At 41.0% G+C, this 13,586-nt stretch overlaps 2 protein-coding genes across 2 annotated transcripts; both read right to left on the bottom strand.

Annotated features, from left to right (window-relative positions):
- Nucleotides 1–1,660, bottom strand: nkx2.1 (NK2 homeobox 1; the record flags this gene model as incomplete). The annotated part of the gene is made up of 2 exons (XM_079174117.1): nt 1–674; nt 1,294–1,660. The coding sequence occupies 2 exons, from the start codon at nt 1,658–1,660 to the stop codon at nt 1–3; spliced, it is 1,041 nt and encodes a 346-aa protein (XP_079030243.1).
- Nucleotides 1,661–9,330: 7,670 nt separating this feature from the next.
- On the bottom strand, nt 9,331–10,454 carry nkx2.9 (NK2 transcription factor related, locus 9; the record flags this gene model as incomplete). Its single annotated transcript, XM_079175254.1, has 2 exons — nt 9,331–9,899; nt 10,295–10,454. 2 exons carry the CDS (start codon nt 10,452–10,454, stop codon nt 9,331–9,333), a joined length of 729 nt encoding a protein of 242 aa, XP_079031380.1.
- Between the last annotated feature and the right edge of the window lie 3,132 nt (nt 10,455–13,586).

A 13,586-nucleotide genomic window follows, 5' to 3' on the forward strand; every position in this document is an offset into this window, starting at 1 on the left:
TCACCACGTCCTGCCGTATAACAGGGCTGAACACTGCAGGGCTGAGCCGTACTCTGCGCCGGGGGAATTGAGGTGAGAGAGGCCGGCCACTTGGCTCTGCATGGACGGCGGACTGGAGGAGTGCGGCGCCAAGTCTGGAGAGTGACCCGTGCTTCCCACCTGCTGGCTCTGGTGCTGCCCGAGGACGGAGGTGTTGTTGGACATGATCATGACATTGCCCCCTTGCTGGTGGAGGGTCTGTGCGGAGGATGTGGGCGTGTGGCCGCTGCCTTGACACGGCTTGCCGTCCTTCACCAGCACCGGCACGGCCACCCTCCGCGGGGATTGCTGCTGCTGCTGGCAGGAGCCGCTGTCCTGCTGCATCTGCTGCTGGGACACTTTGTCTTTAGCCTGCCTCTTCATCTTATACCGGTGGTTCTGAAACCAGATTTTCACCTGGGTCGGGGTGAGGTGGATCATACTTGCCAGGTGTTCCCTCTCCGGTGCCGACAGGTACTTCTGCTGCTTGAAGCGTCGCTCCAGCTCGTAGACCTGCGCCTGGGAAAACAGCACCCGTCTCTTTCTCCTCGGGGTGCTGGACAGGGAGCCCATGCCTTTACCCACGTCTGCCAGGGAGCTGAGGCTGCCCATGCTGCCCATGTTCATGCCCGACGACGAGCCCATGAAGCGAGAAACTGATGGGGGGAAAAAACATATAATTAAAATACTATAAAACTGCTGATTTTACTAGCAACAATGATGCATAACATAATCGTTTTTAGGCATAAAACAACATAGAAAATTGGCTTTGAGAGCGAAGACTAGTTGATTTTTTTTAATGAATGAAAGTGGTTATACTGGCACTTATGCAACTACAGCCCTGATATTTATTTCCATGACTCAATAGTAAAACAAAAAACCCTAATGCATGTCAAAGTCCATTTTATACATTATCAACTATACAAACTAAATCTCTGAGCTGAAATTGCGAAAGCTCATGACTGACAGCTGATTATTTTTGGTTTAATGTGATCAGGTAGTCAACATGAAATTAGGACATTTTCGGCACTAAGGATCCTTATTGTGAGACTTTGTTTTTGGATGTCTGGATGCAATGGATGCTTTTGCTTTATCTTTGCCCTCCCTAATAATAAAATCAAAACCTATTGGTGAAATAGAGCAGTGCCCACTATGGCGCGCAGGAACATTCACTACAATACAGTATAAACCCGGAGCATGTACACAAAGACTTTTCAGCATTTTCTCAACACAACTCAAAGCTGCAGTCAAATTACAGGTGCAGGCTGTACTCACTGGTGGAGAAGCGCGGGTCCGGGTTGGCTCCATACCAGCCGGTGGCCGTGGTGCTGCCCCTCATCCCATCCTGGTACGACGGCAGTTCGCCCATGTTGCCCAGGTTGCCGTTACAGTAGCCCCCCATGGCCGTGTGTGACAGCTGAGAAACACCTGCCGCAGTCATGTGGTAAGCCGCAGACACAGTCCCATTATGGCCCATGTGGTGCTGCTGCATCGCCGCCTGAGAGACCTGCGGCTGCCGGTAAGAAGTGAGAGGTGCCCCCAAGTTGTTATTCTCCATACTTACTTTCTTATAGCTCTCCTCAAGGGGACTCAAGATATCGGAAACAGAAAAAGGAGTCGTATGCTTAGGGCTCATCGACATTGTTCTGGGGCTGGAGAGGGAGAAATTAGAAGGCAAGGCAATCTCTCCTTCTCTTCTCTTTTTTTTTTTTTTTTTTGGCCAAAGCCCCTCTGGTTCCTGTTGTCTCAACGTCGATCCTGGTAGATGAACACGTAGGAGAGCGCCTCAAGTCCGCCTTAATTGGATTGAGTGGGAGCTCGGTGCTGGCTTTGGTTTGTTTTAGCTGGGTGCCAGGTTTAAGGCTACCATCAGAGGCGGGGCATCGGCAACAATACAAAACAGCTCTAGCCTCCTTTCGTCGAGCGCAATTTCGCTTACAAGACATGTGCTCCCCTCCCACTGACAATAACATAAGCGCTGCACATGATCATAAATGTCTCGTCCCCGCGCGCTGCACGCGGCGTCCGGCCGCGCTGCGGCTGCTGCATTTGGAGTCTGCGACTTGTTGCTGTCGCTGATAAACACACCGCTGCACCTTGGGACCGCACTGACCACAATACACTTTATTAACTGTAGTGATGTTTACGAGGGCCTCTTGATGAAAGGAGGCCTATATGGACTTGAGAGTTGGAGAACCACTCCTCAGTTGAACTACTGACTTTTAATGGCCATGAGAGGCCTCCAGTGATTGCAGGATTGTTTGTGTTATGCCTTATCGTACTCAGACATGCAAAAGTGCACTTGCGGGGAGGGAAATTGACTGATACTGATAAGTAAATAAATACACATCCGCGTGTTAAGTGGCTGCGTAAATGATTAACCCCCCTCGGTTTTTTTTTCTTCTTTTGATATCATTGGACGCAAACAGCGTGTTACCTATATTCAGATGCACACACTCGTCGAAAAGACCCGGTGAAAAAACAAAAAAACAAAAAACAAAATAGAGTCTGGAGTAGGAGAGGCTCTCATGTGAAGTTAACGGTGAAGTATACTCTCATACAGCACAACGCCAGATAGCCCTCAGTAGCATCTTGCCTTAATGCTCAAGGAGCCATAACAGGTTCACTCAATCATATCTCATTTCTAAAATTTTACACATGGAGCACAAAAAAGATTTTGGCTTCATCCAACCAGCTTTGAAGTCAAGAAATTGTATTCTGAGGGCTTTGCTTCGCCAAAGTCCACTTTTACGTTTCTGCCATTCTTTCATTTCATTTTCTCATTCAAGTAGGCTACTCATTTTTGTAACCAAACATGAGTACTTAATCGAAAAGCAATTGTTTCTTCTTCTTATATTTGTTTTGAATTGTATTGCTAATTGCTATTACCACTAGTTTTTCCTTCGTTTTAAAGATGTGCATAAGATTATTTTTCATAAGCAGAAATAAGTCATCATTTTAAGTTTGGCAATATGTTAACGTTAAGCAATATAGTACAATTCTGTTGTTGTTAATATTCAGCTACTAGTGTATGCATTTTAGGCACGAAATTATAAACTACGTTAGAAAATAAGCAGTGAAGAATTGAAATTGACACAATAGCTTCTAACTTACACAATCTGTAGATGTCAGGATCATACCGGAGCTGAACTGGCTACAACAAAACAACAAACCAAGTATTATTACTAATGGTAGTTTCGGTTTTGTAAAGGTCTCGCCAGCAGGTCTAACGTCAAGCAGCAGCAGCAGCAACTCCTAGCAGAAGACGTCTGCGCCTGCAGGTCGTGCCAATATCTCGTTAAAGGAATTAAAGAAACACAGCGTCTTCTGGTGGCAGACATAAAAACGTGAAATGTTGTGTTCAGTTTTATTCCACTGAGACTCTAAACACGTGTTCCTTGGTTCATTTCTAGATTTTTTAAACTATTTTTCTTTATAGATTTTTCTTAGAAACTCAAATGATTGCTGATGCGCCCTCAAGCTGTCACACTGCAGCCAGACTCAGTGGAAAGCTCCATTGCTGCGGTGACATGCGGATCAAGGACAGTTTGTCACGCGGATCATCGGCCACAGTTCCTGGCTGCAGATTTCAAGGCTGCCTGAACGTCATTGCGGGATAGTATGTGCACTATCTGCAGCGCTGCATAGAGGTGCACAATTATCTTTAATGAAGCAATATTAGTATATAGTCCGGGGCTAAATATTACAGTTGAAATAAATTGTTTGGATGATAGCCGAGGTGCAGGCGCATGATTCACAGGCCATATAATCGCAGCAATTAAAATTGCAGCATGTTTTTGCATCCAAGGTACATTTTGCTTATGCCTGCCTTAATTAAGGAATTTCACAAGATGTTCTTAATCATCTAAATCAGTACCTTTCCCCTGTTCTGGCACACGGCTGTTATGGCCAATTAGCGGTAATTAGTCCAAATGTTCCGGCTAATTCCTCAGAATAATGAGGACACTGAAGTGACGGGTATGAGGCTATAGCGAGCCTTTGTTATCGAGGCTTCACGTTGTTGTTTGTGAACTGATTGGTGTAATCCAGAGAACAACTTCAGACGGGGAAACATAAGTTTGTAAAATGAGAACTAAAAAAAAAGTTACTGTTATTGTTTAACACCAAAAAAACAATAATAGTTTCTTATAAAAAGATACAAAATTCAACGCAAATAGTTGTGTCCACATGTCACAGGTAAAGCAGCAACACTGGAGAAAGATTTACAGTCTAATTACGAACATATATGCACCTTAATATGAATCACTTTATACCCGCTAATGAACCACATTGATCTCTAAAGGTACATGAAAACTATCTGCACACGTATCTCCATTGCACATATCATATCAAGGGTATCCAAAATAAATAATTATAGATCCAAACATTTTATATTTAGGCTATTTTTCATTAAAAAAACATATAACATTTGAGGTCTACTTTAATATAAATAGTTATGCTAAATATGCTATCCTGTATGCTAAATATGCTATCCTGTATCCCCAAAACAGACCATACTAAATCTAATTGTAACACATTTAGGTAATAATGGCCGTCTCTAACAGTATTGGCTTCCCTGAGGATTTATTTTTCCCTCAAAACTTTTTTCTGACTTTTTCCTGCCTTGACTCTGACACTCTGTCAACTCTTACAACTGTTGTTCTACCAGGAAATTGTCTGCAGAAAAAAAAACAGACGCTGAGAAGGAGATGACACGAAGAAAGAAAAGCGTCAACATCAAACACGAGCCTTAATTTCTCTCTTTGAAAGGTGAGGTCAGATTGACTAATAGGCTGACAAAGCAGTTATCCAATCACCTCTCATCACAAACGGGTTACAACGTGCAGATCTAATATCCAGCTGTGTCTCTGACCCTCCGTCACAGCGAACTGTAGGCCACATCACAAAGGGGAAAACTGGACATTTGGAAAATACTGACACATGACGTCACGACAAGCAGGCACACGTCACTATGGGCGGCCATCTTTCTAGGCCCAAAGCAGCAGAGTGGAGATTCAAAGAGTTTTCTACAAAGCACGGTGGGTGTTTTTCTTTTTTTATACTAGTGAAGCACGGCCTCTAGTGGATCACCGGCGGCCTTCACCCAAAGACCCAAAACACACCGTTTGGTCACATTCACTGCAGGAGGTGAGAAAGGATACAGTGTGTTAGTGCGCCATCTAGTGGAGAGCTGGGTCATAAACACATAAAGACCTGATCACGTTCAAGTATTACATGAAGATAACAAATATGTCAGTGTGTCACTACAATTAACAGCTTAACATATTTGAATTCTGATTACTATTATTAAACAAATACATTTCATTTTTTTAAATATTCTATATTATTGTTCTGTACTAATCTTTAACTACATTTCACCTTTTACCAGATCTTGCATCCGCGATCATATTGTGTTTTTTGTTACTATGTTTTATTACATTACATACTATATTATATTTTATATTAATACAGATAAACACTAACTCTCATTGCTTAAACATGTTAAATATGAGTCTGGTGTACGCTGTTATACCTTGGTGACTTTTCTTCAACAACTCACATCACACCAGTGTCTCTTTTGCCTTTTATTGCTCTTGTATGTTTTCATTTTCACATTTAATTTAGTTGTGTATATCTCTTATTATTTATTTTTTACTTTCACCATTTATCTGTACTCATTTTTGCGCTTCTGTAACCACATTAGCTACACTTTTTGTCTGACCTTTGACCTTTGAAAACGTACACAAAAACTCCAAAAGTTCTTCACTTTTTAAAGATTTGTCACAACCGACACCATCTTCATTTACCAGCATTAGCCTCTGTTGAGACACAGGACATAAGATAATGTATTATATCAATAACCTTTAACTTTAATGTTAAGTTACTTCTGGGGCACAAAGGTGTGTTTTCCACATCAATGCCATTAAATAGTTCTCAATGAAGCCATTGATGTAGATAGCAGATGGCAGATTCTGGATTTTGTCAATGAGGTAGAAGAAGTTCATAAGCTTTTTAAGACATTCCTACAAAGTGATTTAACTTTTTTGAAGGAAAAAAAAGATACATTATTAGTTAAATTCATGTATCAAAATCTGTTTCCATGTTTAGTCGGAGATGTTTCAAAACAGAGTGTTGACTGTAAAACACAACTGTCAGTTTTCTTAATAAAGCTTTCTGATTCACCTAGTTAAGAATTGCAAATCTTAACTTTTATTAATTACTGTCTGCAGTGCATGTGCAAAGCGTGATGAACATCATTAAAAGTTGGTTCCCCAGTTCCCAACCTGGGAGCTTGACTTGATCAATCTGAGGTGTTGGTGTTTTCTAATTTTGGTTTGATGTCTCTCTGGAGAAACACCAGATATGTTAACCTCCTATTTCCTCTAAAATGTTTCACAATGAAACACTAAAAGAAAAGAGAAATCCCCGTTGAGTTGAGCTGCCCACAGCAACATGCAAACTGTGAATATGTGAATCGGAAGAAAATGTTTGTTTTAAACTTTAAAATGTTGGGAACTTGTTCACTGTATGAACACTTTCAACTGACTTTTTAAATGCATTGGACATCAATGATATCATTTAATTTTAAAATGAATCAAAATCAAGAGAAATACCACAGACGAGTGGGAACAACAGAAAGCATAAGGGACTTGCTTTTTTCATTTTTTGTTTCTGTGATCATATTGAAGGGTTGCATGAACGCTGCAAACAAATCAACACATTTGTTCATCTTCATACATCATACATCTATCACATTTTAATGCAGTTGCACCATTTAACAGTGGTCTATCGCCAGCTTCATTGAGCTGCAGCAGTCCAATCAAAACCTCAACATTTAGCAATTGAAATGGTTATAATCTGACTCTGAGTCTGTAAATTCAATGTGCCCTCTTTTCACCTGCAGATCATTCCGATCATGCGGCACATGACTCAGAGCTCAGTTACAGACTTACACAAGTCAATACAATTATAATGTAGTCGTCAGTGTGGTATCATATAAGCAAACAAACGTAAACTGCAGTAGTTCTTCAAATGATGCAAATATCAAATAATTGAAAGCTAAATAAACTAAAATGATTGTCCTCTTGAAACATCTTTTCTTTAAGTTGCATATCAAATTTAAACCTCCAATGGACAAATGCTTTGACAGAGACAATTAGCCAGGTTGAGTATAAAACCGTTATATTTTGTGAACGTTGTCTCCTACACTGCATCTTTTCAGACATTCATGCTGTTTGTAAATGGAACTAAGAAACTAAACTATAAGAAACAGAGATTTCAAAGGCCAATATTTAGAAAACGTTTACTGTTTGAAATACATATACGTAACAGCAAAAAGCTTGCAGATGAATGATCTGTGGTAAAATTAGAAAAATAAAACCAACTCTCTCTAACTCTGAGGGCCATTAGGACCTAATACGCATTACATGTTATCTGCAACAACTTAACACAACTCCTCCTGTGGCCTCGTTTATGTGGACCTTATAACTTTCCTAAAAGGGGCCCCTGGGGCCGGCCAGTGAGTAAAACTATAGGATGGGCAGGCTAATACAAACCCATCCTTTTCAGACAATTCCTCTGACCAACTTAAAAAACCAATGGCAACCTCTAAAAGCCTGTCTTTGTCACCCTTAAACCCCAAGATGCTCTAAAACACCATTGTGCAGTTAAACCTCATAAATTTGTCGCAGGGACTGATTAAACATCACGGGAATTGAAACACTAAAGATTTTGTCTCGGTCCCTTTTGGATGAGGGACAATGGTCCATTCACGGGGAGACACGCAGACAAAAAGAGTGTTTAAGGGGAGATGCAGCGAGCTGAGGGGTTCGGCCAGTCCCCTCCATATGTGATACAAGGTGGCCTCAGTGAGGGGGACAAAGGACCAGGTGACAGGGACGATGGGCTGCAGGGTCACAGGACGAGCAAACAACATTATAGGGGGCGTGAAAGCAGAAGACCCCCCTCGTCACTGATGAAATACTGACACGATTTTAAACACTGAGGCATATTTTTCATGGTGAAATATTTAAATTTGAGCAAAGACGGATATGTAACTTTAACTTTGAGAATATGATCAAGGGGGCAGCTTTTCTATGAATCTGTGATCCCTGGAGGTCACGTCACCGTTGGGGATATTTAACAGCACAAATAAGTGTCAATGAAACATCAACACTTAATAATGCTGTAAAATATAATGTGTCTTGTAATAAACAGCCAAACATCAACACAAACTTGTCTTTTCCTAAAAAGAAAACTCTTCTGCTCCTCAACTGCACCTGTTCAGTTATCTAGTAAAAATATTGATGATTAAAGCTGGAAGATAGTTGATTATCCAGATTTAATTCAGAGCTTGTTGCACCCTTAAACAATCATATCCTCTTCAAACCTACAGTACACAAACCGAGATCTCCACAAAAAGCCTGAGTCAAACAGACGTATTTATCCCACTCGCCTCAGAATAACAAAAGTGAATTGTATAAAAGTGAAAGCAGCCCAGACAACAGCAGGGTGCTGTGAAAGAGGCTGTAATGTTTACTGGGCATTCTTATGCTTAACCAAATCCAGTCCTTTTTAGAAGTGATGTTTGCTCAGCTTTTGGGTGCATAATTAGTTTTTTAACATTATAAAAGCCTCCAAGCTCCTGTCATGACCTCCTACATATTTCACATTCTACAAATGAAATATGTTTTGGACCGTATTATGATTTAAAAAGCATTGAACAGCCTTAATTAATAGGAGAAATAAGAAAAATAGATAAAGTTAACTTAAAAATTCAAAACAAAGATTTCTTTAGATAGATTTTTGTTTGTTTTCAGAAATTGAGGCTAAACTTGAAAATAAGCACATACAAAGTAAAATGTATCATTCAAAATATGAGAAACTTTTTATTAATAATTTCGTTCACAAAAAGAAAAAGTTTAAACAGTTAAAACCTTTAAAGAAAGTCTCCTCAAAGACAACAAATAACATTATTTTCCTTCAAACATTTAGGCTATAGTGGCTTCTCTTCTATCACCGCCTAAAGCCTATACTGTAAGTCATGTATACAAATATTATGTTTCAACAGCTTCACTCACAAATACATTATCTCACTGGATAATTAAAAATATACAGGCTACACCAGTAAGCCCGAGTTTGAGAAAATATTATCAGCATTTAAAAAAATAGTAAATTATCAAAATAAAATGTGCAAAATATTCTTCGTTCTATAGTGAAAAACTAAATGTTTAAGTTGCTCGAAAATTTGCAAAAACATTCAGAAAACATTTGATGCCATTCTAAATGAGTTTGTGCGTTGAAATGAGGCCTTCACTTGAAAGCATTAAAGTGGACTGAGTCGCTCCAAAAGTCCCTCCAGGCGAATCTGGAGGCCGCCGCGGTGGGAAAGTGCTGGTGATACCTTGGAGGGAGAGCGACGGGGGACGGATGCTGCAGAGACGGGTAGGCTAAGGGAAAAGGTATCGCCTGAGAATGAGGTAAACAGCCAGCTTTCTCCGTGTCAAGTAAGCAGGTGTGAAAAGGTTTCCCATCCCGGACCAGGATCGGAACAACGACCCGGCGCAGCAGCGGAGGCTGCAGTATCTCCAAGTCGTGTAGCAATCCCTCTGTCCGGCCTCTCTTCATCTTGTAGCGGTGGTTTTGGAACCAGATCTTCACCTGGGTCGGGGTCAGGCTGAGGAGCCGGGCCAACTGCTCCCTCTCCGGGCCGGACAGGTAGCGTTGCTGGCGGAAGCGCCTCTCCAGCTCCAGGGTCTGGGCCTTGGAGAACAGAACGCGGCGCTTCTTGCTCTTCTTGCTCTTGTCGGGCTCCGAGTCCAGAGACGAGTCATCCGGCTTGGTCGAGTCAGGGGAGGCCCCGAGACTACCTTCGTCAGAAGCTGCAGAGATAAATAATGCTGGTTAGTCCAAATTCATATTGAAATAATGTGATACTACGCATTTTATCCTCCCTTCAGGACGTTTATCTGTCCATCTATCCATCCATCCATCCATCCATCTATCCTTCTATCCATCCATCCATCCATCCATCTATACTTCTATCCATCCATCCATCCATCCATTATATATCTGTTCCTCATAATTTAAAAACAAAGCTTTTAAAATAAAAACAATACCTCCTGAAGAGGCCGCATCATGTTCTAATAGGCTAACCATGTCTAATATGGATAAAGATTCATTATGATTTCTAAAAGAAGCTACAATCCTAAAATATAAAATATATATATATATATTTCTAGATTAGGATAGATGACTGATATATGCATGCACTCACATATGCACGGACTCCGGTCGCAGTCCATCCAGGAGCTGTACGGCGAGCTGGAGGAGCAGGAGGAGTAAAGCGGGGAGGACCGCGGAGCTGCCTCCGCATCCTGCTCTGGCAAATCCAGGATGCTCCTGACGGAAAAACTGAACTTGGTCGGGGTGGCCATCGCGTCCGTGCGTGCAGTCCGGGGTTTGTTTTGCGTTAAAAGTAGGCTAGATAATCTAGCCTAGATTTATCCAAGGAGGAGAAGAGAAAAAAAAAACTCAGCGGAACCTCTCCACTTTACGCGCAGTCCAAACAACAGCTCGGAAACCAATGTGTGCACTGGACTCAGTGTTTACACAAACAGCACTCCATAAGCTGCAAACACAAGGCTGCTCCGTTTATAAAGCCCCCTCCCACCGTTGAGTACCTGAATGGCCGGAGTGCTGTCACCCAATGATGGTAGGTGCGGAATAAGAAGAAGAAGAAAAAACCTTTAACAATGAGCGAAGGAAACACTCGTCATCATTACAGATTCGTCCCGTATCGTCAAACTGCGAAACAGATAATGGGAATTGTTGGAGCTGAATCACGTCTTGGGTGGCAACTGACAACAGAGCCCGTCCCATCATCAAACTCCCCCCTCCTCCCCCTTGTTCTCGCCCAAACAACGTGTCCAACATTTGCATACAAAGTGAGCAATTAGCGTGATGCCTGCGAGTTGGTTTAACTAATACGTCCATTAGAGGCGTATTAATTGCAGCCATGAGAGGTTTTGACGTTTATGGATGGTGGCGGAAATTTCCTTTGACATATTTAGGGGATGCTCAACGGGAAATGCTTTCCTTTTGAGTTTTGTGGATGATTTATGATTATATGACCATTTTTTTTTTAAATGGTAAAACTTAACGCTAACATTTAGTAAATGGTTTATAAGCACAGATACATGTTTATTAATGTATTTGTCAACAGCTATAACTCCTCATGTGGGCACCAATCAGTGAGGGCTGGTGTACAAACACGATAAATTAGATACAAATATTATATATAATATTAAACCACAGACGTGACATGTCTTAATAAGTTATAAACAAACGTATGTTAAACACATTTACAGTACAAATAAATAGTGTAGCTTTGATACAAAAACATAACAATAATTGAATTACAGAGGCAAATTCATTGTGCAATAAAGAAAACTCCAAACACGGCTGATTTAGCTTCAGACAGATTGGAGCAGTGACAAGATTTTATTAATTGGTAGCTAATCACGATAAATGATTGGTAATTCATCATGCTTCGCGCGCAGAACTCAGAGGAAACACTGCGGCTTCTCATGTATATTCTTGGTTTTTCTCTCCTTAATTTGACATCGACAGCTTTAAAATTCTGATATCCTCATAATAAAGGGTCTGGTCATTCTCTACCCAATCTGACGCCCACAGGCTGATATCTTGGCTCTTTTTGTCGCTCCACACATATAAAACGCATTAAATGCAAAGTGTGAATCCAGCCTTATGTGGGGGCTTCTCTCCCCCTCCCACCGTATTTGATATTGATATCGGCCCTCATCCACTTCAGCGAGGTGCATGAGGCCGAAGAGCAGAGTGGCGGTGGACATGCCTCCCCAGTCGTCCTGGGTGGTCGGACGAGAGGGAACACAAATACATGCCAACCAGAGGAGGGGAACAAAAGGGGAAAATGTAGCCCCGCGTCCGAGACCCGTTGGAAGCATTTGTTCCAGTCAAGATTTTGCATTTGTTCAGTCCCACAATAATGCCTGATTGACGCCCCGGCACAATGTCCTTTAACTTTGCAGGATAAATCCGAGCTTGTTCCGTGTTGTCATGGTTTTGAATGGAGCTGAATGGGATCTGGGACACTATCTACTGGTCTGCGTCTACTGCCGCCAAGTCTATAGTACTAAACAATATTACTTATGTGATTCAGGACGTATTAAATTCCTGTTAGATTTTCAAAGTTCAACAAAGTCGGTGACCTGTATTATCAGCCCAAAATACTGCAGGATCAACATTTATACAGTTTTTACGCACATTACGCACAAGTTGCAAAACAAACACTATTGAGGAACCTTTAAGATGAAATGTGATATCACTGACGCCCGCTTTTAGCATCATGTCTGTTTACACACCAGCCTCCCAGCGGTGGACAAACACCAGGGGATTACAGTAGCGCAGGTTTGCTGCTGGAGTGGATCGTTTACAGAGGGCACTCGATTGGAGAGCGAAAACACGCAAAGGCAAAGAAAAGTCATGTCCAAAGAGCGGGAATTTCTCTGTCCACAATGACCCAGCAGCCACTTAATCTATTTAACACCCGCAGGCTTCAGCCAGAGAGGGTCCTCTGCAGCTCCCAAGAGCTCTCCACTGCCAAATATTTACTCTGTTGTTCAGCTCTCCATTCCCCATCCCCTTCTCAGCCAAATGGAGATTTCTTTCTCACATGGTTCTGGATTAAGCAGCTGAACTGACAGTTTTAACATTTCGGCCCTCAATGAATATTTTGTAGACTAATAATCAACACTGATTTACTCCATTCTTGAAATTTTATATAAAACTTTATTTAATCTCCCTTCAATGCAAAATGTTGTTAATCCACTTGGATGTTTGAGCTGCATAGTGCAGAATAATATTTGTGCTGAGTTTGACAATTTTCTTTCACTTTAAACTGCTGAAAGGGAAAAGATTATCTTAAAATTTGATTTCAAGACATGAACGAGTATACAACCTTTTGACATTACAACTCATTTGAGAGTCAATCATGGCTCAATTGGTGGGATGAGGAGACTTGAAACCTCCAGTACACAAACACACAATAAAAGCTGTGTGTTTAGAAGTTAAACTTTTAAATTGAAAACATTTGCATTCATAGATTCTGAAGTAGAGTACTTTATTCTATGTCTTCAAACATCATGGAGGGCAATTTCTAAACTGTTGTGTCCATACAGAAACTTAACTTAACCAGCATCTATTAGACTTTGCACACCGTTAGCCCTTTGCATTTCTAACATTTGTGTGCACATTTATAAAAATAAACATATTTTTTGTTGGTTCTTTCTGCTGCAGGAAGACAGCAAAAAGACAATCCCACATATAGGAACACCACCATTAAAAGGAAGGGTACAAATAAACCTCTAAATGTAAACACCATTCAACAAGAGTATAAAAAACGTATCTTCCAATAATACTGCATTTATACTTTTTTACATCCATTAATTAATACTGGATTTACACTATTTTACTTCCATTAATAATGCATTTATACTTTTGTATTTATACTTGTGTTATATATCGTA

The sequence above is a fragment of the Pholis gunnellus genome (genome assembly GCF_910591455.1).
Source record: "Pholis gunnellus genome assembly, chromosome: 15".
Taxonomy (NCBI): Eukaryota; Metazoa; Chordata; class Actinopteri; order Perciformes; family Pholidae; genus Pholis; species Pholis gunnellus.